This window comes from Pelobates fuscus, chromosome 11 (assembly GCF_036172605.1).
Source record: "Pelobates fuscus isolate aPelFus1 chromosome 11, aPelFus1.pri, whole genome shotgun sequence".
NCBI classification, from domain to species: domain Eukaryota; kingdom Metazoa; phylum Chordata; class Amphibia; order Anura; family Pelobatidae; genus Pelobates; species Pelobates fuscus.
Window position 1 is genome coordinate 82,133,331 of NC_086327.1, and position 20,605 is coordinate 82,153,935.

The 20,605-nt window shown below is 40.4% G+C and overlaps 1 protein-coding gene across 4 annotated transcripts in view; it reads right to left on the reverse strand.

Moving 5' to 3' along the window:
* NHERF4 (NHERF family PDZ scaffold protein 4) overlaps positions 1 to 20,605 on the reverse strand; it is a 116,392-nt gene that overhangs the window by 26,523 nt on the left and 69,264 nt on the right. For all 4 annotated transcript variants that reach the window (XM_063435869.1, XM_063435866.1, XM_063435867.1 and 1 more), the window contains one exon: positions 20,224 to 20,425. In XM_063435869.1, the coding sequence (XP_063291939.1) occupies positions 20,224 to 20,425 (202 nt within the window). The remainder of the gene's footprint in view (positions 1 to 20,223; positions 20,426 to 20,605) is intronic.

Genomic DNA, 20,605 nt, shown 5'->3' on the forward strand with positions numbered 1-20,605 from the left:
GAGGCGAATCAGCGGTGTTCGGTGCAAAACCCATGGATCTAAAATCGGACTCTTTATCTACCGAACACCGCTGGAGACGGCCGTCTCCCCTTCTATTCCCTTGGAGGCATACGAACACTGTTCCGTTCGGGAGTTTCTTTCATCCGTATGAACTTACCCAGATAGCCGTCCCATGGAGTCATTCGTATACCGAAGGACTTATGAGAGACTTTGACTCCATGGCGATTGGACTGTGTACATCGGACCTGAGCACTATTCGGTAGGAATATGCCCTCAGATCCAGGCTATCTGGGGATACGTGACACGAACACTTTATATTCGGTACTTCTGATTTTATGTATTTTATTGCATTTTTTGTGTTTGAGTTTAAGATGGCGATGGTTCCTATCCTCGGAGTTAATTAGGTTTCTCTCTAATTATCTCCAGGATAGGAAGAGATGTATTGTGGGTAAAATGGGAAGGGCTTGTGTTATAGCCACTGTGATTGGCTACCGTTTAATATATTTTTCAGTCTTCCACCAGGTCCCCTAGGGGAGTGTCTACCTGGTGGAGACCTGCATAAATACTGGGCAGGTAGCCCCCATTAAACACATTCTGCTTGACCTTCAAAACGGAGCTTTGTCTCGTTTGTGGAGGGATTGACTATTGGGACAGCGCTTTCGTTTATTTCTAGCTGTGGAAGGATTTCGGATGGATTGCTGATCGGGAGTTACCGCATTCGTATGCTCCGTTCGGGAGTTTTATGATCGGTTATACTGGAATTGCATTTCTGGAGAAAGGGGATTATCGACTAAACGGCGGCTTCACTCTCCAGGCGGTGAGTGTCGTAACAATAATAGTAGGTCAGACCCAAAGTTCCCTTTCCTCTTGACATTAGGGTATATAAGTGCAATAAAATTACCCGTTTTTTCACCACCTTTGGATCATTACAATACTGTTATAATTAACAAATAGTGGGGGGTTACCCATTTTCATGCATAGATTGACATTGGATTATAAAAATGTAGAAGGATTGCCCCTTTTTTCACCACCTTTAGCTCATTACAATACGTTTATAGTTAACAAGAGATAGGGGGCTGCCCATTTTCATTAATAGATTGATATCACTTTGTTTAACCATAATTTGTAGATACCTTTTTTAAGAGTTGAGCTCGATATATTATTAGTAAGATTATTTTCCATCGTGAGTTGGTATTTAATTTGATTAATAAGATGTATTTTTTGAAAGGGAATAGATGTTTTCCAATTTCTAGCAATTATAATGTTGGCAGCTACGAAACAATGAGATGCTATGCATTTATTTTCTTGTGTGTCCAAATTCCAGTTATAATGTAAAATCGCTACAGCTGGATTTTGTTCCAATCTTTTATGAGACAACTCATACAAAACATCGTAGGTCCATGACCATAGTATCTTTACAATCCGGCATTCCCACCAGGTATGTATATATGTCCCAGCGAACGACCCACACCTCCAACATATATTCTGTAAATGTGGGTACATCTTTGATAGTCTAGATGGAGTGTAGTACCATTTATATATTAATTTAAAATGGCATTCTACCAAATTTATACCATGTATATATTTTGTTAAGTGAGAAATAGATGAGCACCATTGTTTTTCTGATATTGATATGTCTAATTCTTTTTCCCAGTAATCTATGATTTTTAAAGATTTCTCTAGATGGTTTCTCTAGATTTCTCTAGATTTCTCTAGATTTCTCTAGATGGTAATTTATAGGAATCTACGATGTGTTGAAATGATATCAATCTATTGTCAATCATAATATCAGAAACAGTATCTATACCGTGTTCAAACCAAATATTCAAGGATAAGTCAGTTACATTCTGCTCAATTACCGCTATAGAACAAGTCTTTGGTATCTTGTTTACATAACCCAACAATTTTTTGATTTCTTGCCAGGTGTTTAACGATTGGCTGAGTATAAATGATTCAATCTGCGTAAAAAATTGGGATTTACCCAGTAGTTCCTTCCATATCAAGAGTTCCAATTTATTGGGCATCACAACCTGTGACTCCAAAATATGCCAGGGTTCTTCTAAAAATTGTGGGTCTTGAAGACAGAATATATGTCTTATCATATTTGCGTAATAAGTAGTAATAATATTAGGAAAATTCAAGCCCCCGTTCGTTAATCTCTTAGACAAGATTTTAGAACTAATTCTCGTTTTTTTGTTTTTCCATATGAACTTGGAAAAATATGATTGAATCATATTTAACCAAGACCTTGGAATTTTCATAGGTACCATGGAAAATAAGTAGGACCACTTTGGCAATATATATGAATTTATAGTGTTAATTCTGCCGATCCAAGTAGTCTCCAAATTTTTCCACTTTTGTAATTTATAATTCATTTCTTTAATCATTCTAAGAATATTGATCTCCATTATATCCTCAATATCTGCTGATATAGTAATCCCAAGATATTCTATTTCCTTATTAGACCAGATGAAGTTATATAGATCCGATAGTCTCTTAACCACATTCTGTGATAGATTGGTATACAGGGCAGTGGATTTCGAGATATTAAGCTTGAAATTGGAAATCAAACTGTAAGATTCTATTTCTTGCATAAGAAAAGGCAAAGATGATTCTGGTGAGGTCAATGATATCAATGCGTCATCCGCATATAACGATATTTTTAATTCGGTGTGCGCAATAGGGAATCCTTTAATATTATAATTATTCCTTATAGCGATAGCCAAAAGTTCCAGAGTTAAGATATATAAAAGTGGGGATAATGGGCATCCCTGTCTGGTACCATTTCGAAGTGGGAACCATCCAGCTACAATGTTGGGGCCCACTTGTCACGTTTAAACATTTGTTATGAAGGAACACAACTGCAGATTTCGTATAGTTGAATTTTTATTAACGAAAGTAAAAGGAAAAGACTTTAATTCCAATTTACAGGTAGTGAAGCTTTAAGTAGTAAATGATAACTGAAGTCCACAGTTACAGGCACTGTAGCTTTAAGGAGTAAACGGTAGTAAATTGCAGACACTGAATCAATAAAGAGTCTCTTAGTAGAGTTAACGGTTTAGGTGATAAGTAATTATAATAGCTGTTCCATACTTTAACTGAAGCAAGACAGATGCAGATAACTGATATGAAGTATGAATTGAAGTTAGCTGTAACGGGATTGTTTTTTCCGAAGGACTTTTGGAGACAGGTAATAACAGCTTTTAAATGCAACTCTTATCACATTGGTTTTACTTAGCTTCTGGCACATAGAACACTGGTTCCCGAGATCTCCTCAGAGGCGTATGAAGAGTGTTTAATCCTTAGTCGTGGATGAGGAGAGGTGAAGGGAACTTTGCAGAGTCTTTCAGTCCGGTCTGGTAGCAGAGGCTTTCACCATGAAGTTGTAGCCGGGTTGTGAGTAAGGAACGTAGTTCAATAATCCAGCCCTGATCAGCTGGTGCAGTCAGATTAAATAGGCAGACCGTGTCATAAAGGGGTGTGGCTAGGCTCCGTGGAACCAGGAAGTAAGAGGATACCATAGTTAAGGCATGACAGTACCCCCTCTTTAATGAGCAACCTCTGGGTGCTATTGACTTGGTTTAGAAGGGTAACGCTTGTGAAAATTGGAAACCAATTTGTCAGCATGAACGACAGAGGAGTTTTCCCATGTATCTTCATCAATTCCATATCCTTTCCATCTGATGAGGTATTGTAAGGAGCCACGATGGATCCTTGAATCCAGTATACTTTGAATTTCGTATTCTTCTTCACCCTGGACCAATATGGGATCAGGAGAAGTAGTGACATTTCTTTGGAAAGGGTCAGGATGATGAGGCTTCAACAAGGACACATGAAAAACAGGATGTAGCTTTAAAGTTGGTGGAAGTTTCAATTTAACAACATTACGGTTGATAACCGATATTATTGGAAAAGGACCAAGGAAAAGAGAACTTAACTTCTTTGATGGACGATTTGTAGAGATGTTCTTTGAGGAAAGCCAGACAAGATCACCAATTTTATAAGAAGGTGAAGGTTGTCTTTTTGTATCAAAAAACTTCTTTTGATTGGAGGAGGCCAATTCTAGATTCTCATGCAATTTCTTGAATAAAGAGGACATATGAGAGATTTGATTCGAATCGGAGAGATTAGATGAAGAAACTGTCTGAGCAGGAAATGAAGAAGGATGAAATCCATAATTGGATAAAAATGGAGTCATTTTACTGCTGGTATGAAAAGAGTTGTTGTATGCAAATTCTGCCATAGGTAACCAAGTTATCCAATCGTCTTGTAAGTGAGAGCAATAACATCGTAGATATTGTTCTAAGCATTGGTTGACTCTTTCAGTTTGTCCATCTGTTTGAGGATGATATGCAGATGATAGTTTACGTTGGATATGAAGAGTGGCACATAATGCATTCCAAAATTTGGAGGTAAACTGAGTTCCTCGGTCTGAAATGATTTCGTCTGGCAGTCCGTGAAGTTTGACTATGTTATCAAGAAATATTTTCGAAAGTTCAGAGGATGTGGGTAACTTCTTTAAAGGAATGAAATGAGACATTTTCGTGAAGCGGTCTACCACCACTAAAATGGTGGTATGATGATGAGAAGGAGGTAATTCTACCAGAAAATCCATAGAAATGGATTGCCAAGGTCGTTCAGGAATTGGTAAATTCAATAATTGACCAAATGGTTGATGATGGGCATGTTTTGATCTTTGGCATACAGAACAAGATTTGACATAAGATTCAATAGTTTGGTCTTGACGAGGCCACCAATAGTATCTTTTAGACAATTCAAGGGTCTTTTTTATACCTGGATGACCTGCCAGAGGAGAATCATGAATAAATTCGAGTACTTTAATTCTGAAAGAGGGAGGTACGTAAATCCGGTCTTTGAAGTAGTAAAGACCGTTTTTCTTGGATAATTGAATTGATTTAGGAAGTTCGAGAGCATCTTCACTGAGATCTTTAATGTCATCAATAAGAGAAGATAAGATTCCAATGACTTTAGGCGAAGGAGGTTCAATTTGAGTGTCTTTATGGATCCTGGAAAGGGCATCAGCCTTTTTGTTTCTAGACCCAGGTCTAAAGACGATTTGGAAGTTGAACCGGGAAAAAAAGAGATTCCATCTCACTTGTCGAGCAGACAGTGTTTTATTGGAGTGAAGATATTCGAGATTTTTATGGTCAGTATATATGATTAAAGAGTTCTGAGCACCTTCAAGAAGGTGTCTCCAGGTTTCTAAAGCCACTTTGATACTTAATAATTCTTTTTCTCCTGTAGGATAATTCTTTTCGGCAGGAGATAATGATCGTGAGAAGAAGGCAACAGGATGAAGAGGTTCTTGAGGAGTTTTGTGTTGAGAAAGGACAGCTCCAATTGCAATTTCCGAAGCATCCGTTTCAAGGACATAAAGATATGAAGGATTTGGAAGTTGAAGAATAGGAGCTGTTGTAAATTTTCTCTTTAATTCAGTGAAGGCAGTTTGAGCCTTCTCGTTCCAATTGAAGGGATGTTTTTTACTGATAAGTTGATTGAGTGGGTGAGCTATTTCAGAGTAGTTTTTAATAAATTTTCTGTAGAAGTTGGCGAACCCTAGAAATCGCTGTAATTCTTTTACTGTAGAGGGAACAGGCCAGTTGATGATACAATCGACTTTTGAATTATCCATACCTATTGAATGAGGGGAGATGACATAACCTAAGAAGGTTATTTCTTTGACGTGAAAAACACATTTTTCGGGTTTAGCGAATAATTTGTGAGTTCTGAGTCTTGATAATACCCATCTGACATGTTTTCTATGTTCCTCAGGAGTGTTGGAGTATATGAGAATATCATCTAAATAAATGATGACACAGACGTCCAATAGGTCTCTAAAGATATCATTTATGAAATGTTGAAAAGTTGCAGGGGCGTTGCAGAGGCCAAAAGGCATCACCAGATATTCGAAGAGGCCATATCTTGTTCGGAAAGCAGTTTTCCATTCATCATTAGCCTTTATCCTGATGAGATTATATGCCCCGCGAAGGTCAAGCTTAGTGTAGATGGTAGCAGTTTTCAATCGTTCAACCAGTTCATTTATGAGGGGAAGAGGATAACGATTTTTAACTGTTATTTTGTTTAAGGCTCTGTAATCAATGATAGGACGTATAGTCTGGTCTTTGTTTCTTACGAAAAACATACTTGAGGCAGCAGGTGAACTAGAGGGTCTAATGAACCCTTTCCGTAGGTTTTCATCTAGATATTCTTTGAGAATTTGTAATTCAGCCTCAGAGAGAGGGTAGATGTGCCCAAAAGGTACTGGGGCACCAGGTATGAGGTCTATAGGACAATCGTAGGAACGATGAGGCGGGAGCGTTTCAGCTTCTTTTTTACTGAAGACATCTGAGAAGTCTGAATAACAAGAAGGTATGGTTGGTTCTTTGGAGATTTGAAAAATAGGAATTTGCTGTAAACATGTTTCTTTACAATAATGTGAGTTAAAGGTGATAGAGAAAGGAGACCATGAAATTTGAGGGTTGTGGTTCCTTAACCAATTGATCCCTATTATAACGGGATAGAGAGGTGATGGAATAACATCAAATACTAGAAATTCAGTATGAATATGATTGGTGGTTACCTTTAGAGGGATGGTTTCATGAAGAATCGGTCCCGAGGAGATAAAGGAGCCGTCAATCACTTTAACAGGAACAGAAATGGCTTTTTGAACACAAGGAATTTTATTCTTTGTTACAAAGGTTGAATCGATGAATACTCCATGTGCACCAGAATCGATGAGAGCTTCAGTCACAATTCTCACCTTATCCCACTGTATTACAAGGGATACAGGTGTGAACGGAGTGGTCGATGTTGAGGGGGTTGCACTGAAGATCGCAGAGGTATAGGATTGTCGACCGGCCTTTGTCCGTTTTAGTAAGGGACAATCAGAGACCAGATGATCTTGAGAGGCACAATACATACATAGGTTTAATTGACGTCTTCGGTTCTTTTCTGCAGGAGTGAGAGGACTTCTTATTACCCCTAATTCCATGGGTTCACTTGGTAAAGAAGTTTTTTCTGGAGCTTTTGAGGGAGTAAAAGATTTTCGGTCTTTAGAATGAAAAAGGGCTTTTTCTGCCTTTCTTTCTCTTAATCTTCTGTCAATGCTGATTGATAAGTGAATTAGAGCGTTCAAAGTAGTAGGGAATTCTGTTCTAGAGAGTTCATCTTTTACAGCTTCAGATAAACCAATTCGAAACTGGTTGCGCAATGTGATGTCATTCCATTGCGTTTCAACAGCCCATCTTTTGAATTCAGCAATATAATCTTCAACGGGTCTATTTCTTTGCTGTAGTGTTCTGATTGTTAAATCAGCTGTAGCTTGTTTATTAGGATCTTCATAGAGAAGAGACATGGCTTCAAAAAATTCATCCAGTGAGCCTAAGATGGGGTCATCATTGTCCAAAAAGGTATGGGCCCAGAACATAGGTTCACCTCTTAGAAAGGAAATAACTGAAAAAACCTTAGATCTTTCTGTGGGATAAGCTCTAGGTTTTAAAGCAATCAATAGTTTGCAGGAATAAAAAAACTCCTTATATTTGGAACGATCACCATAGAATTTTTCAGGGTTACATACAGCAGGATCGCTAGCCGAGAGCAGAGTAGTATGAGGAGTACGAGTTTGTAATTCTCTGACATAAGTGAGAAGTCTCTCGTTAGTGACTTGCAGGTCTTGCACACCTTGGGTTAGTGTATCAACTCTTTGATTCAGCGTAGTTCTAGTAGAATCGAAATCTGCTGGATCCATTACAATGGCTGGATTATTCTGTCACGTTTAAACATTTGTTATGAAGGAACACAACTGCAGATTTCGTATAGTTGAATTTTTATTAACGAAAGTAAAAGGAAAAGACTTTAATTCCAATTTACAGGTAGTGAAGCTTTAAGTAGTAAATGATAACTGAAGTCCACAGTTACAGGCACTGTAGCTTTAAGGAGTAAACGGTAGTAAATTGCAGACACTGAATCAATAAAGAGTCTCTTAGTAGAGTTAACGGTTTAGGTGATAAGTAATTATAATAGCTGTTCCATACTTTAACTGAAGCAAGACAGATGCAGATAACTGATATGAAGTATGAATTGAAGTTAGCTGTAACGGGATTGTTTTTTCCGAAGGACTTTTGGAGACAGGTAATAACAGCTTTTAAATGCAACTCTTATCACATTGGTTTTACTTAGCTTCTGGCACATAGAACACTGGTTCCCGAGATCTCCTCAGAGGCGTATGAAGAGTGTTTAATCCTTAGTCGTGGATGAGGAGAGGTGAAGGGAACTTTGCAGAGTCTTTCAGTCCGGTCTGGTAGCAGAGGCTTTCACCATGAAGTTGTAGCCGGGTTGTGAGTAAGGAACGTAGTTCAATAATCCAGCCCTGATCAGCTGGTGCAGTCAGATTAAATAGGCAGACCGTGTCATAAAGGGGTGTGGCTAGGCTCCGTGGAACCAGGAAGTAAGAGGATACCATAGTTAAGGCATGACACCACTGTCCTAGCTGAGGGGTTGGAATACAGTGCCATAATTGCATTACAAATTCTGCCCTGGAAACCAAACGCAGTCAGTGTCTCCCTAAGGTATCCCCACCCGACCCTGTCGAACGCTTTCTCAGCGTCTAGAGACAGGGTCAGGAGGGGAATATTGGATCTATTAGCGATATCCAATATGTCTATTATTCTTACCATTTTTAAAGATATGTCCCATTTTAATCAGGTAACCTCTTGTTACTGCTTTTTGTGTACACCAATTAGTCGAACAAGAGGTATCCTGGGGGCAATTCTCCTAAAAAAAATGGGTTATTAGAGACTCTAGGTCCTTTCTATTCTTCTCGTTTTCAATTAGTAAATTATTGAGTCTCCACGTGGAGATTCCCGGATGGGGAGCAGTGCCTATTTCCATAATAATGAAGCTATGATCTGCCCAAGGATTTTGCTTAATCCTAACTGTATGGATAGTTTTTAAAGAATTTGGATTGGTTAAACATAGGTCTATCCTTGAAAATGATCCATGTACATTTGAATAATGAGTATAATCTCTCTCATACGGATTGTAAATACGCCATGGGTCACAGAGATTATATAATTTACATATATTACTAAATCTTTTTGCTTGTTTATGTATTTTTTTGTCTGTATTAATCAGCACATGGGATTGTTTATCCAAAGTAGGATTTAATACACAATTAAAATCTCCAGCAATAACCAATGTGCCCTTAGAATTTTTTTCTACCTTGATCATTAGATGGGAAAAAGTAGTCATTGGATCTACATTAGGTAGGTACAAATTCACCAGCGTGTATAACTTGTTATCGATATTGCACACAAGGATAATATATCTAGCCTCTTTGTCCAGTTCACAGTGAATAACTTCCAATTTAAGGTCATTCCTAAAAATAATTGCGACACCCCTTTTTTTTCTGTCAAGGACGCATGAATGATTTTTGAGTATAAATCTCCTCCCCAGCTTTGTCTAGAATTTTTAAGCCAATGAGACTCTTGTATAAAGGCTATTTGAATTTTATCTTGAATTAAAAAATGATATAGCCTATTCCTCTTATTATTCGTGTTTAAACCCTGCACATTAGAACTCAATACTGTCAAAGATAGTATACTTCAGTGTTTAGGTGATCTATCATCTCAGCCTGATTAACATACATACACCCATTCATTCCTAATTTTCGGAAAGGGCAGGCCGATAAAGGTCTGACCCCATCCGGAAATATTGCATACCTTAGGTAGAAATTTCTACCCCAGGGGGAGGGTTCTGAGAGAAGAAAAAAAAAAAAAAAAAAAAAAAAATCATTCGATATTTATAAAGAGATGAAAACCTTTTAAATAGGAAATAAATTAGTTATTTTTAAAGGATAATATAATATATATCCTCTGAGAATTAAATTTGTGATTTATAAATTGTGTGTTGTCAGCGTTATCAGAAAACTTTAAGATAAGAGTATGTGCATAATATATATTATCATACAGTGATAATAGACCGCGAGGGATTATCCTAAATATAGGGATAAAATTGTGATGTAGTAGTGATCCTTTCCCCTTGCTCTTTCTCTACTTCCTTCCCGTTTTCCTTTTTTTTAAGATATTTTAGTGTTTATCTTAAGTAATGGATATATTTTTTGTGTTCCATGTGTTATCCATATCTATATAAAATTTAAGATGTCAATGTATAAATAGTGTGTAAATCTTGCACTTATTAATAAACCGAAGAAAAATTACCCTAAGTATAAGTGTGGGGTTGCAAAGTGTTAAAAGTGTCGCTACATCGATCAGCAATAAAGAGAATAATAAGATTTATCCTAATTTGTGTAGTGTCTATACGTGTATAATTTCTATGATGTCTTTAACAAGAAAAATTGTCGAAAAAAAAAAAAAAAAAGGAACGCCATAGCCCCCCAACGAGACACTCTATATTCCTATTCTGTTGTCAGATTCTTTAGTTTTAACCATTGTATAAGTTTTATATTCGAATCAAATGTCTCCCTAATGCCTTCAAAAGTGAGGGCTATTTTTACTGGGAATAGCCATTTATATCTATCTAATGTCCAATTTTCTGAGAATTTGTGTAGAAGGGTAGAAAGATTTTCTTCTCATTCTAGTCGCGAATGATAGGTCTTGATAAACCTGGATCTTCCCAAATTGACCGGTAGTTGTGAGATTTGATCTTGCAAGCCGAAGTACTTTGTCCTTAAATTCCGATGAGGTGAAAGAAACAATAATGTCTCTAGGTATGTCTGCTTGTAGTGCTTGGGGTTTGAACATCCTATGACATCGTTGTATAGTATTGTCAGATTCACAGATGGGTATGTTCATGGCTTGAAAATATTGATATAAAATCTGTTTTAAGTTTTCCTGCGGTCCTGTTTCTGGAAAGTTTCTGAACCTCAGATTATTGCGTCTACTTCTATCTTCCATGTCGTTTATTTTCAGCTCAAGTTCTTGAATTTTTTGATTCGTTTATTTTCGTCTCTGAGAGAATGAATATGAGAATCGATTTTGGCTATTTGATCTTCAAAATTTTGGAATCTTGCCATAAGTACGTGGATTTCCTGTTTAATTTCGAATTTAATTTCAGCTATACTTATTTTTAATATGTTCTTGATTTCTGACAGGTTAGCGCTTAGGCGATCTTGTAATTGAGAAGCTGTGATCAGATCCTTATCTTTCTGCTGTTGTGGGGAAAAATATGTAGACATTGACAGGGCCGGACTGGGGATACAAAGCAGCCCTGGGAAAAAAAATCTATGCCAGCCCCATAAGTCATTGCGCCATATATTGTCGCATGTAATATGTAAGGCTATGTCTTGCCACCCCAGATGATTGAGTAATTATATATATTATAATATATTGGTCCTTTCAGAGTAAAACATTTAATTATACAGTAAGCATACTCACATGCAGACACAGACAATCTCACTGACACACACAAGCTCATTGATACACAGCCTCATAGACAAACAATTTCACTAATATACATAAGCTCATTGACATAAAAACACAAGCTCACTCACTAGCAGACACACACACACATGCAAGCAAGCAAACTCACTAGCAGGCGCACACACACACAGCTTAATGTAGTGGTTCTGGTGTCTATAGCCTGTCCCTGCAGGCTTTTGAATGTAAACACTGACTTTTCAGAGAAAAGGCAGTGTTTACATTGCTTCCTAGTGACACCTCTAGTGACAGACACTCAGACGGTCACTAGAGGCGCTTCCTGTGTCAGTGCGGATTGGCTGAGATCATCAAGCTTGATGATCTCAGTCATAGAGGCAGAGACCAGCATGACATTGGAAAAAAAAAAAGTGAGTAAAACACTATTTTTACAAACACACACAGACACTACGACTGACACACACACACCATGACAGACATACACACACCATGACACAGACAGAGACACTCCCACTGACATACATACTTGTTGCTACCTGTGTGGGTGGGTGGGCAGACTGATAGGTGCCCCTCCCCTTATGTGCCCTCTTTTGCACCCTGTCCTCCTGTGTGCTTTTTAGCCCCTTCCCCTCCTGTGCCCTTATGTAGCACCCTCCCTTCCTGTGCCCTCTTTAGCCCCCTCCCGTGCCCTCTTTAGCTACCTCCCTTCCTGTGCCCTCTTTAGCCCCATCCCGTGCCCTCTTTAGCCCTCCTTCCGACTTGTACCCTCTTCAGCCCATTTTGTGCGCATCTTTTGCCCCCTCTCCCCCTCCTGTGCCCTTTGTTACCCCCCCTCCCCTCCTGTGCCCTTTGTTACCCCCCCTCCCCTCCTGTGCCCTTTGTTACCCCCCCCTCCCCTCCTGTGCCCTTTGTTACCCCCCCCCTCCTGTGCCCTTTGTTACCCCCCCTCCTGTGCCCTTTGTTACCCCCCCCCTCCTGTGCCCTTTGTTACCCACCTCCCCTCCTGTGCCCTTTGTTACCCCCTCCCCTCCTGTGCCCTTTGTTACCCCCCTCCCCTCCTGTGCCCTTTGTTACCCCCCCCCTCCTGTGCCCTTTGTTACCCCCCCTCCCCTCCTGTGCCCTTTGTTACCCCCCACCCACCCCTCCAGTGCCCTTTGTTACCCCCCACCCTCCCCTTCCTGTGACCTTTGTTACCCCCTCCCCCTCCCCCTCCCCCTCCTGTGCTCACCTTCCAGCCCAGCCAGCCTTCCTGAAGCTCTTCTTGCGGCCGCAGGGGAAGCTCTTCTTGCGGCCGCTGGGGGAGCAGGCTGTTCTGTCTCTGCTCCCCCTCCCTCGCGCGCAGCTTAATGAGACCGGGGCCGGAATATGACGTCATATTCCGGCGCCGGTCTCTTTCTAGCGCGCGAGGGAGGGGGAGCAGAGACAGAACAGCCTGCTCCCCCAGCGGCCGCAAGAAGAGCTTCCCCTGCGGCCGCAAGGAGAGCTTCCCCTGCGGCCGCCATCCAAGCTCTCCATGCGGCCGCAGGACATCCACATGTCTCCCCGGCCCCAGGTGCCGACGGCCCACCGGGAAATTTCCCGGTATCCCGGTGGGCCAGTCCGGCCCTGTACATTGATCTGTCTTGATGTAAGTCTTTTTTATCCTTCTTTCCGGCAGTTTTGTTGTCTTGGGTTTTTCTTGAGGCCATAATGAAGTCACTACTTAGTTTACCGGCCCTTGTGTCAGTTTTAATCAAATAGGTAATATTTATAGTCTCGAGTTTTCCACTTAGGCAATGAAGATAGTGCAGTTAGAAAATATAATTATGCCGCAAGTGGGAATCTTCATTTAGTGTGAATATATAGCCTTTTTACTTTGTTGACGTGGGCTTTTCGTGATACCTTAAATGCAATCACTGCTTAGTTGACCGGCCCTTGTTGTCAGTATTAGTGGGATGACAGGTGTTTTAAGTCTCTAATTTTCCATTTGGGCAATAAAAATAGTACCAATATAAAATATAGATATGCATCAATTAGCAATTAGTGAATATATAGCCTTTGAATATATAGCCTTTTTAATTTTGTTGTCTTAGGTTTTTCTTGAGGCCATCGAGAAGTCACTGCTTAATTGACCGGCCCTTGTTGTCAGCCTCAATAAGATAGCAGAGATTTTAAGTATCAAGTTTTCCACTTAGCCAATAAGGACAATGCAGTTATAAGATGTAACTATGCATCAACTAGCTGTCTTCATTCAATATGCGCATATAGCCTTCTTAATTTGTTGTCTTAGACTTTTCTTAAGGCCTTACTGAAGTCACTACTTAGTTAACCGGCCCTTGTTATCAGTTTCATTGAGATAGCAGGTATTATAAGTCTCGAGGTTTCCACTTAGGCAATAGAGATAGTGCAGTTATAAAATATATATATGCATCAATTAGTAGTCTTCATTTAGTGTAAATATATAGCCTTTTTACTTTGATAGCGTAGGCGTTTCTTGAGGCCTTAAATGAAATCACTGCTTAGTTGACCGGCCCTTGTTGTCAGTTTTTAGTGGGATGGCAGGTATTTTAAGTCTCTAATTTTCCATTTAGGCAATAATAATGGTGCAGTTAATATACATCAATTGGTTGCCTTCATTGAGTGTAAATATATAGCCTTTTTAATCTGTTGACTTAGGCTTTTCTTGAGACCTTAATGAAGTCGCTGCTTAGTTGACCGGGATAGCAGGTGTTTTAAGTCTAAAGTTTCCCAGTTAGGCAATAAAGATAATGCAATTATCAAATATAATTGTACATCAATTAGCTGTCAATTAGCTGTCTTCATTTAGTATGAGTATATAACCTTTTCAATTTTCCATATGTTATTAGAGAAAAAATAGTAATTCAATATATGAATTTATAATTAATAGTATAAATTATATCTGGAAGAATTATGAAGTAGTAAACTTATCTGAGGTTCCGTCTTCCTATTTCATGCAGGGTTGGAATGTGCTAGTAGTTATAACTTAGTGTTGACCAGAAAATTTACATAGGCATCAATGGGTATCCAGGCGATATCGTCAGCGTGTAATTCGGAAGCCGATAATGCACCAGTAATACGCGAGTAATAAACCTGCGTACCCCTGCTTGTATATTATGAGGAAGGCACAGCTCGGAAAGTTTTGGTGTCTCGTGTGGGAAGTTTAGGCGTTCATAGCAGCGTGATGTGTCTCGCCATGCTCCACAGAGTCCTCCGCCCCTCCTCTTCCGTCACGTCCGCCGTCAGCACGTCATGACGCCCTCTCAAGCCATGGCTTCATTTCAATAACTACCGAAATTTAATTTTACTTTCTAAATGTTACAAGATCCCATTGTAAGTTAGAGGTCAATTTTAGTTTCTAACTGTCATTTTAGAAATTATGACAGAAATTGCCGACACAAAGACTGAGGCAAATGCTTTGAACTGACAAGTAAACTTAAATTGTGGTGGTCATTATAGATAAGCCAAATTACGTCAAAATCGTCATCAGGAAAAGTTAACGGTTTCCTGGATAGGAAAGTTTAGTGAGACGAGACTGCCCTCTATGGACCAAATACCTAAATTGCAATCTGCAGGGTGAAACACACCTTCAATTTCCTATTGGCCTTATCACCTAATGACGTACAGAAAGCCTGGCCCTTTAAAAGTGAGGATCGCAGGCTAAGTGAAAAAGCAAGTGAGTCAGAGCGAAGCAAGGAGTGAGAGAAGAGTCAGTCGGAATTGAAAGAGAAAGTTGGGCTTCCAGATTCGGACATGCAGAGAGGGCTATGACAGACATTCACTCTGAGGCGAACACTCAAGCAATACTTACATACTTCCATGCAATCAATCATACACACATACAACCAATCCTGGAACTACTACTTAACTGGTAATTATATTGGTTTTATTTAATTAATCCAAATTAATTAAAAATCTAATAGCATGATATATGACTGGATAAATCACGGTCAGATTTCGATATTTAGAAATCTTAGTTAACTAAAGAATATATAGTTATAAACATTTCATTCTGCAGGTGGAATTAAGAATAATTATATATTAATGTGATTTATCACATGTTAGCATACCGTTGTATTTATCCAGGTGTATTGATTTGCTCTAAAATAAGATAAGATATCTTTTTAGGCAAATTAAATTTCGGTTTATAGAATCTAGTAGATTACTTTTATTGGATGGTTCCAGGAAATGATTAATGAGCTGGTTTAGACGTTATTTTAATTAAAATTACATGAGAAGAGGTATTATATGCCTAGGAGGGTTACTCAGTTGATCTAACTGTTAGCCAAAGTTTTATGGCCTTTCGCTGCGCTGTGTGAAAGGAAACTTTCTTTGTCTCTGTGTGAAGTACCCTCATAAATCAATTGGTGCTGTAGATTTTTACTGTGTTAACCATTGGAATGTGTATTGCAATTGCCATTGTATTGCATACTATGTTATACTAAATATTCATTGATTATTATCACGCATGTTACATATTATTATTTAAATCGTCACAATAAATTGTATCTATTTTTATAACAAATTGTGATTTTATTTATATGGAATACATTTCACTTACATGATAACGATCTTTGGGATCTAGAGAATTGAAGTAGTGGGCAATTCTCGACTGTTTACTATTATCATCCCATAAATATCCCCACAGGTTGGCAATGGACCCTTATTTAGCATTTAACTGGTTTAAAACTGAATGAAGGGTAAGCACCTGGAGACACCAGACACTATAACCAATTCAATTGGATGAAATGGTGATAGTGCCTACAGTGTCACTTTAATGTTTTGTGGGTTGCAGCTCTTGCCGATGGCACGTACTGCACACCAGATATCTTGCTATATCTGGGTGTGCATGCTGGCACAGAGGTCCTGCCAGAGCCGCCTCCTCCTCTCCAATGTATTTCTCCACTCTGTCTGCCCCTCACATTGGAAGGCTCAGAAGCCTTGGGTTGCGGAGGGAATGGGATATGTGTTAAAGGGTAGGATTACTGAGATAAGGATAGAGGCGACACATGTAATTGTAGACAAATAAATGTATGAGTGTGATATGCAAAAAATGTGGTTGAACCTTTTGAGGTGTCTCATGTGTGTTCTGAGTGTGCCCTAACTAGTTTATGTAACTGTATGTGCCAACATTGACCTACCTGCCTCTACCACTAAACAACCACCAAAAACCCATCATCTCACCAACAACACTATCCTGTATCACTATCCGGCTAGGATCATAGGTGAATTGCGCACGTCTGGGATGTGCCTTATATACATTCCAGTAATTGTGACCATGTACAGGACACTTTTTCAATTTTTTTTTTTTTAAACTTTGTAGTGGTAGCAAATAAGTGACTCACATTAAGACATGGCCTGTACTTTAAGGGCAGATACTAGGATTAGTAAATCAGAAATCTTTACATCAGGGTTGGAAAGCTATTGGTAATTACTGACTACTTACAGCGACCGGCTGTGAAGATCAACAGCTTGTGGCTGCTATTTACGTACAGGGTTGGAAATAAGCCCATGGATGCACCCAGGGCCGGATTAACATAGGGGCTGATGGAGCTGCAGCTCCAGGCCCAGGCCCATGGAATAGGCCCATTTAAAAAAAAAAAAAAAAAAAAAATTTTTTTTTTTTTTTACACACACTACTCTTAGGTTTGCCACCTGACTGGTATTTTACTGGCACAGCCAGTATTTGAGGCTGCCTGGCCATGCCAGTATTGCAGTAATATCGGCAATACAAATGCAGGTATTTTTCTCCGAATAAATGGAGATTACTCTGCAATACCAGCACCGGCCAGTAGGGGTCACTGTGTGTCTAGAGAGGCAGGGATAGGAAATTACAGCATATCCCTGCCTCTCTCTACTACTCACTGATCCGTGGGGGAGCAGCAACACAGCACAGAGTCCAGACAGCAGCTCTACAGCTCAGGTAAGTGAGGGATGGGGGGGGAAAGGCAGGAGGGACACTTGGGGACACTGAGACACTAGGGGACATATGGGGAAACAGACACTAGAGGACACATGTGGACACTGAGACACTAGGGGACATATGGGGACACAGACACATGGGGACACTGAGACACTGGGAGACCTGGAAACACTGAGACACTTGAAAACAGGTGGGCACTGAGACACTAGGGGACACTGGGACACATGGGGATGCTGAGACACATGGGGACGCTGTGAGACATAGGGACATTGGGAGACACTGAGACATTGGGACACGGAGACACTATGTCCCCATTTCTCCCAGTGTCCCCATGTCCCCCATCCAGTGTCGCTAGTGTCTTGGTGTCCCCATGTCTCTGTGTGCCTAGTGTCCCCATGTGTCTCAGTGTCCCTATATGTCCCAGTGTCCCCATGTCTATGTCCACAACTGTCCTCATGTCTCCCAGTGTCCCCAAGTGTCTGTCTCCCAGCCAGTGTCCCCTAGTCTCCCAGTGTCCCCTAGTCTCCCAGTGTCTGTGTTCCCATGTCTCTGTCCCTAGTGTCTTAGTGTCCCCAAATGTTTCGGTTTCCCCATGTCTCCCAGTGTCTGTGTTCCTAGTGTCTCAGTGTGCCTAGTGTCCCCATGTCTCCCAGTGTCCCTATATGTCCCAGTGTCCCCATGTCTATGTCCAATACTGCCCCCATGTCTCCCAGTATCCCCAAGTGTTTGTCTCCCAGTCAGTGTCCCCTAGTCTCCCAGTGTCCCCTAGTCTCCCAGTGTCTGTGTCCCCATGTCTCTGTGTCCCTGGGTCTCTGTGTCCCTGGGTCTCTGTGTCCCTGGGTCTCTGTGTCCCCATGTCACTCAGTGTCCCTGCGCCTCTCAGTGTCCCCATGTCTCACTGTGTCCCCAGTATCCTAGTGACATGGGGACACACTGAGACATGGGGACACTGGGAGACTGGGTGACATGGGGACACTGACACTGTGATACACTGGGTGACTTGCGAGACTGAGACACTGGGAGCAATCCATCTATACAGCAGAATCAAACTGTGAGTAGTTTGTTGGTGATTTTACACAATTTTCTCTGATGTCACTCCTTGTGATTATACAAATGATTAAGGCTGGTATATTTTTTCAAGAAAGGTGGCAACCCTAACTACTCTTCACATACTCTTGCTTAAATGAGCACTATAGGGTCAGGAACACAATCATGTATTTCTGACCCTATTATGTTAAAACCACCACCCTGGTCCCTTCTTGGCTCCCTAAGTATAGTAAAATATACTGCTGGGTCTGCATCTGAACTGACTGTCTGCTGACATCATCAGAAGTGGTGGTCTGAGCAAATTACAATACTTCCCCATAGGATTGGCTGATACTGTCAACTTGGCAGATCAGGGGCAGAGCCAGCACAAGCGCAACATAGCCCTGGTTAATCAGCATCTCCTCATAAAGATACATTGAATCAATGCATCTCTATGAGGAAAGTTCAGTGTCTGCATGCAGAGGGTGGAGACACTGAATGGCAGTGCTGCACACTAGGCAGTACTGCCACAGGAAGCACCTCTAGCAGCCATCTAAGGAGTGGCCAGTGGAGTTATTTTCTCTGAAAAGACAGTGTTTATTGCAAAAGGCCTGAATGGAATGATTCTACTTACCAGAACAAATACAATAAGCTGTAGTTGTTCTGGTGACTATAGTGTCCTTTTAAGTTTGGAAGCTTAAGAGGGATGTATGGGAACAAAACTTGTGTGGACTGGCTGACAATAAAATTAGTTTAGGTAATGCAGACGTTGGTCTCTCTAACACTGTGGCATGTCCCCTTTCTTTTACACTTACTACATACACATTTTCTCTGTCCCAGACTATATACCAGGAACTTCTGCCTGCTAGTAAGAAGGTAAGGAGAGAAGTGGACCAGCGAGTGCTAGGGGACAGTCCTTAGAAAGCATGGAGTGAGCGCATCATTAGACACATTTATGTCAAGCTCAGGGTGCTGCCTGCATAGTATGCCCTTACTTGGACAGCCTGCAGGATTGGCGGGCAGCAGCCTGACATGCATTCATGCCAGGCTGTCCTTCAAATTCTTTGGACAGACATGCCCCCTTTTTGGGCATGTTCTCCCCTTTTGGCAGGTCTGGTCACGTGATTCGCACCAGTGGCCCACCCTTTTACCATGCCCATTGACTTCCTGCTTCACTGGACACTGCTGTTAGGGGTTATGGATTTACTTGAAAGATGAAAGCATAAATTAGAGAGAGATTAGCATAGAGTATGTGTTTTCTTATAGCTGCATCCTATGAGTTTCCCTCCAGCACCATCTCCATCAGATACATGACGCTTGGGAGGTATTACTGATTTAGTGTTTTTGGTTGATAAAATTCCGTAATTAGGCCCATCATAATTGTCAGCACCAGGCCCAGTGTGCTCTTAATCCGGCCCTGGATGCACCCTGTGTTTATTTTAAAACTTAAATAAATCCACATGACACATTTTTTTGTCTTTTGACTCAACCACACAGAAATTTATAAAAAAAAAATTAAAAAAATGTTTTTTTCTTTATTTTGAGGACAACATTTTTCGTCCATCTGTCTGGAGAACATGTAAGTTACATTGCAGAGCAGTGATGGCAGAGATCTTGGCAGTAAAGTTGTTTGAGAACTGGATTATCCATGATGGTCAGCTAGCAGACAGATTTAAATCATGGGGAAAAAAAATTCTACACACATTTGCACTGATAACATTAGAGAACACTAGTCTAGCGCAATGTTGTTGATAATGTCTGAGATGACAGTATTTGTGGTAATCAAATGCTGGGTTAAATTGGGAAAGTAATTGTAAAAAGCAACAGGAGAATGGGGGAAGGTGTTCGGAAAGGATCACTTACCACCTGTAGCACTGGCAGTAAACCCAAAACCTCGACCCTCGTTACGAATAAGGCAAAGACGTGGTCGTAAACAACTGTCAGGGAGGGAATTAGGAAGAACTGAGGCCGGTGTCCTATTACTGGAGCACAGATTTGCATATGACACTTCATCTAGAACTGCAAGTGACAATCGCTGGCCGCTTGACTTCACTTTCTGCACCACCTATGGAGATACATTACATATCTAAGAAATTATACGATATTCAGCATGCTTAGAAATTGCAACATTATCAGAACATTATTAGAAAGTAAAGCTTCAAACATACATTTCATGTACTTTTCAAACACCTGACGAACGCAGGATACAAATTGCAGCTCAGACATGGTATACATTTATCCAATG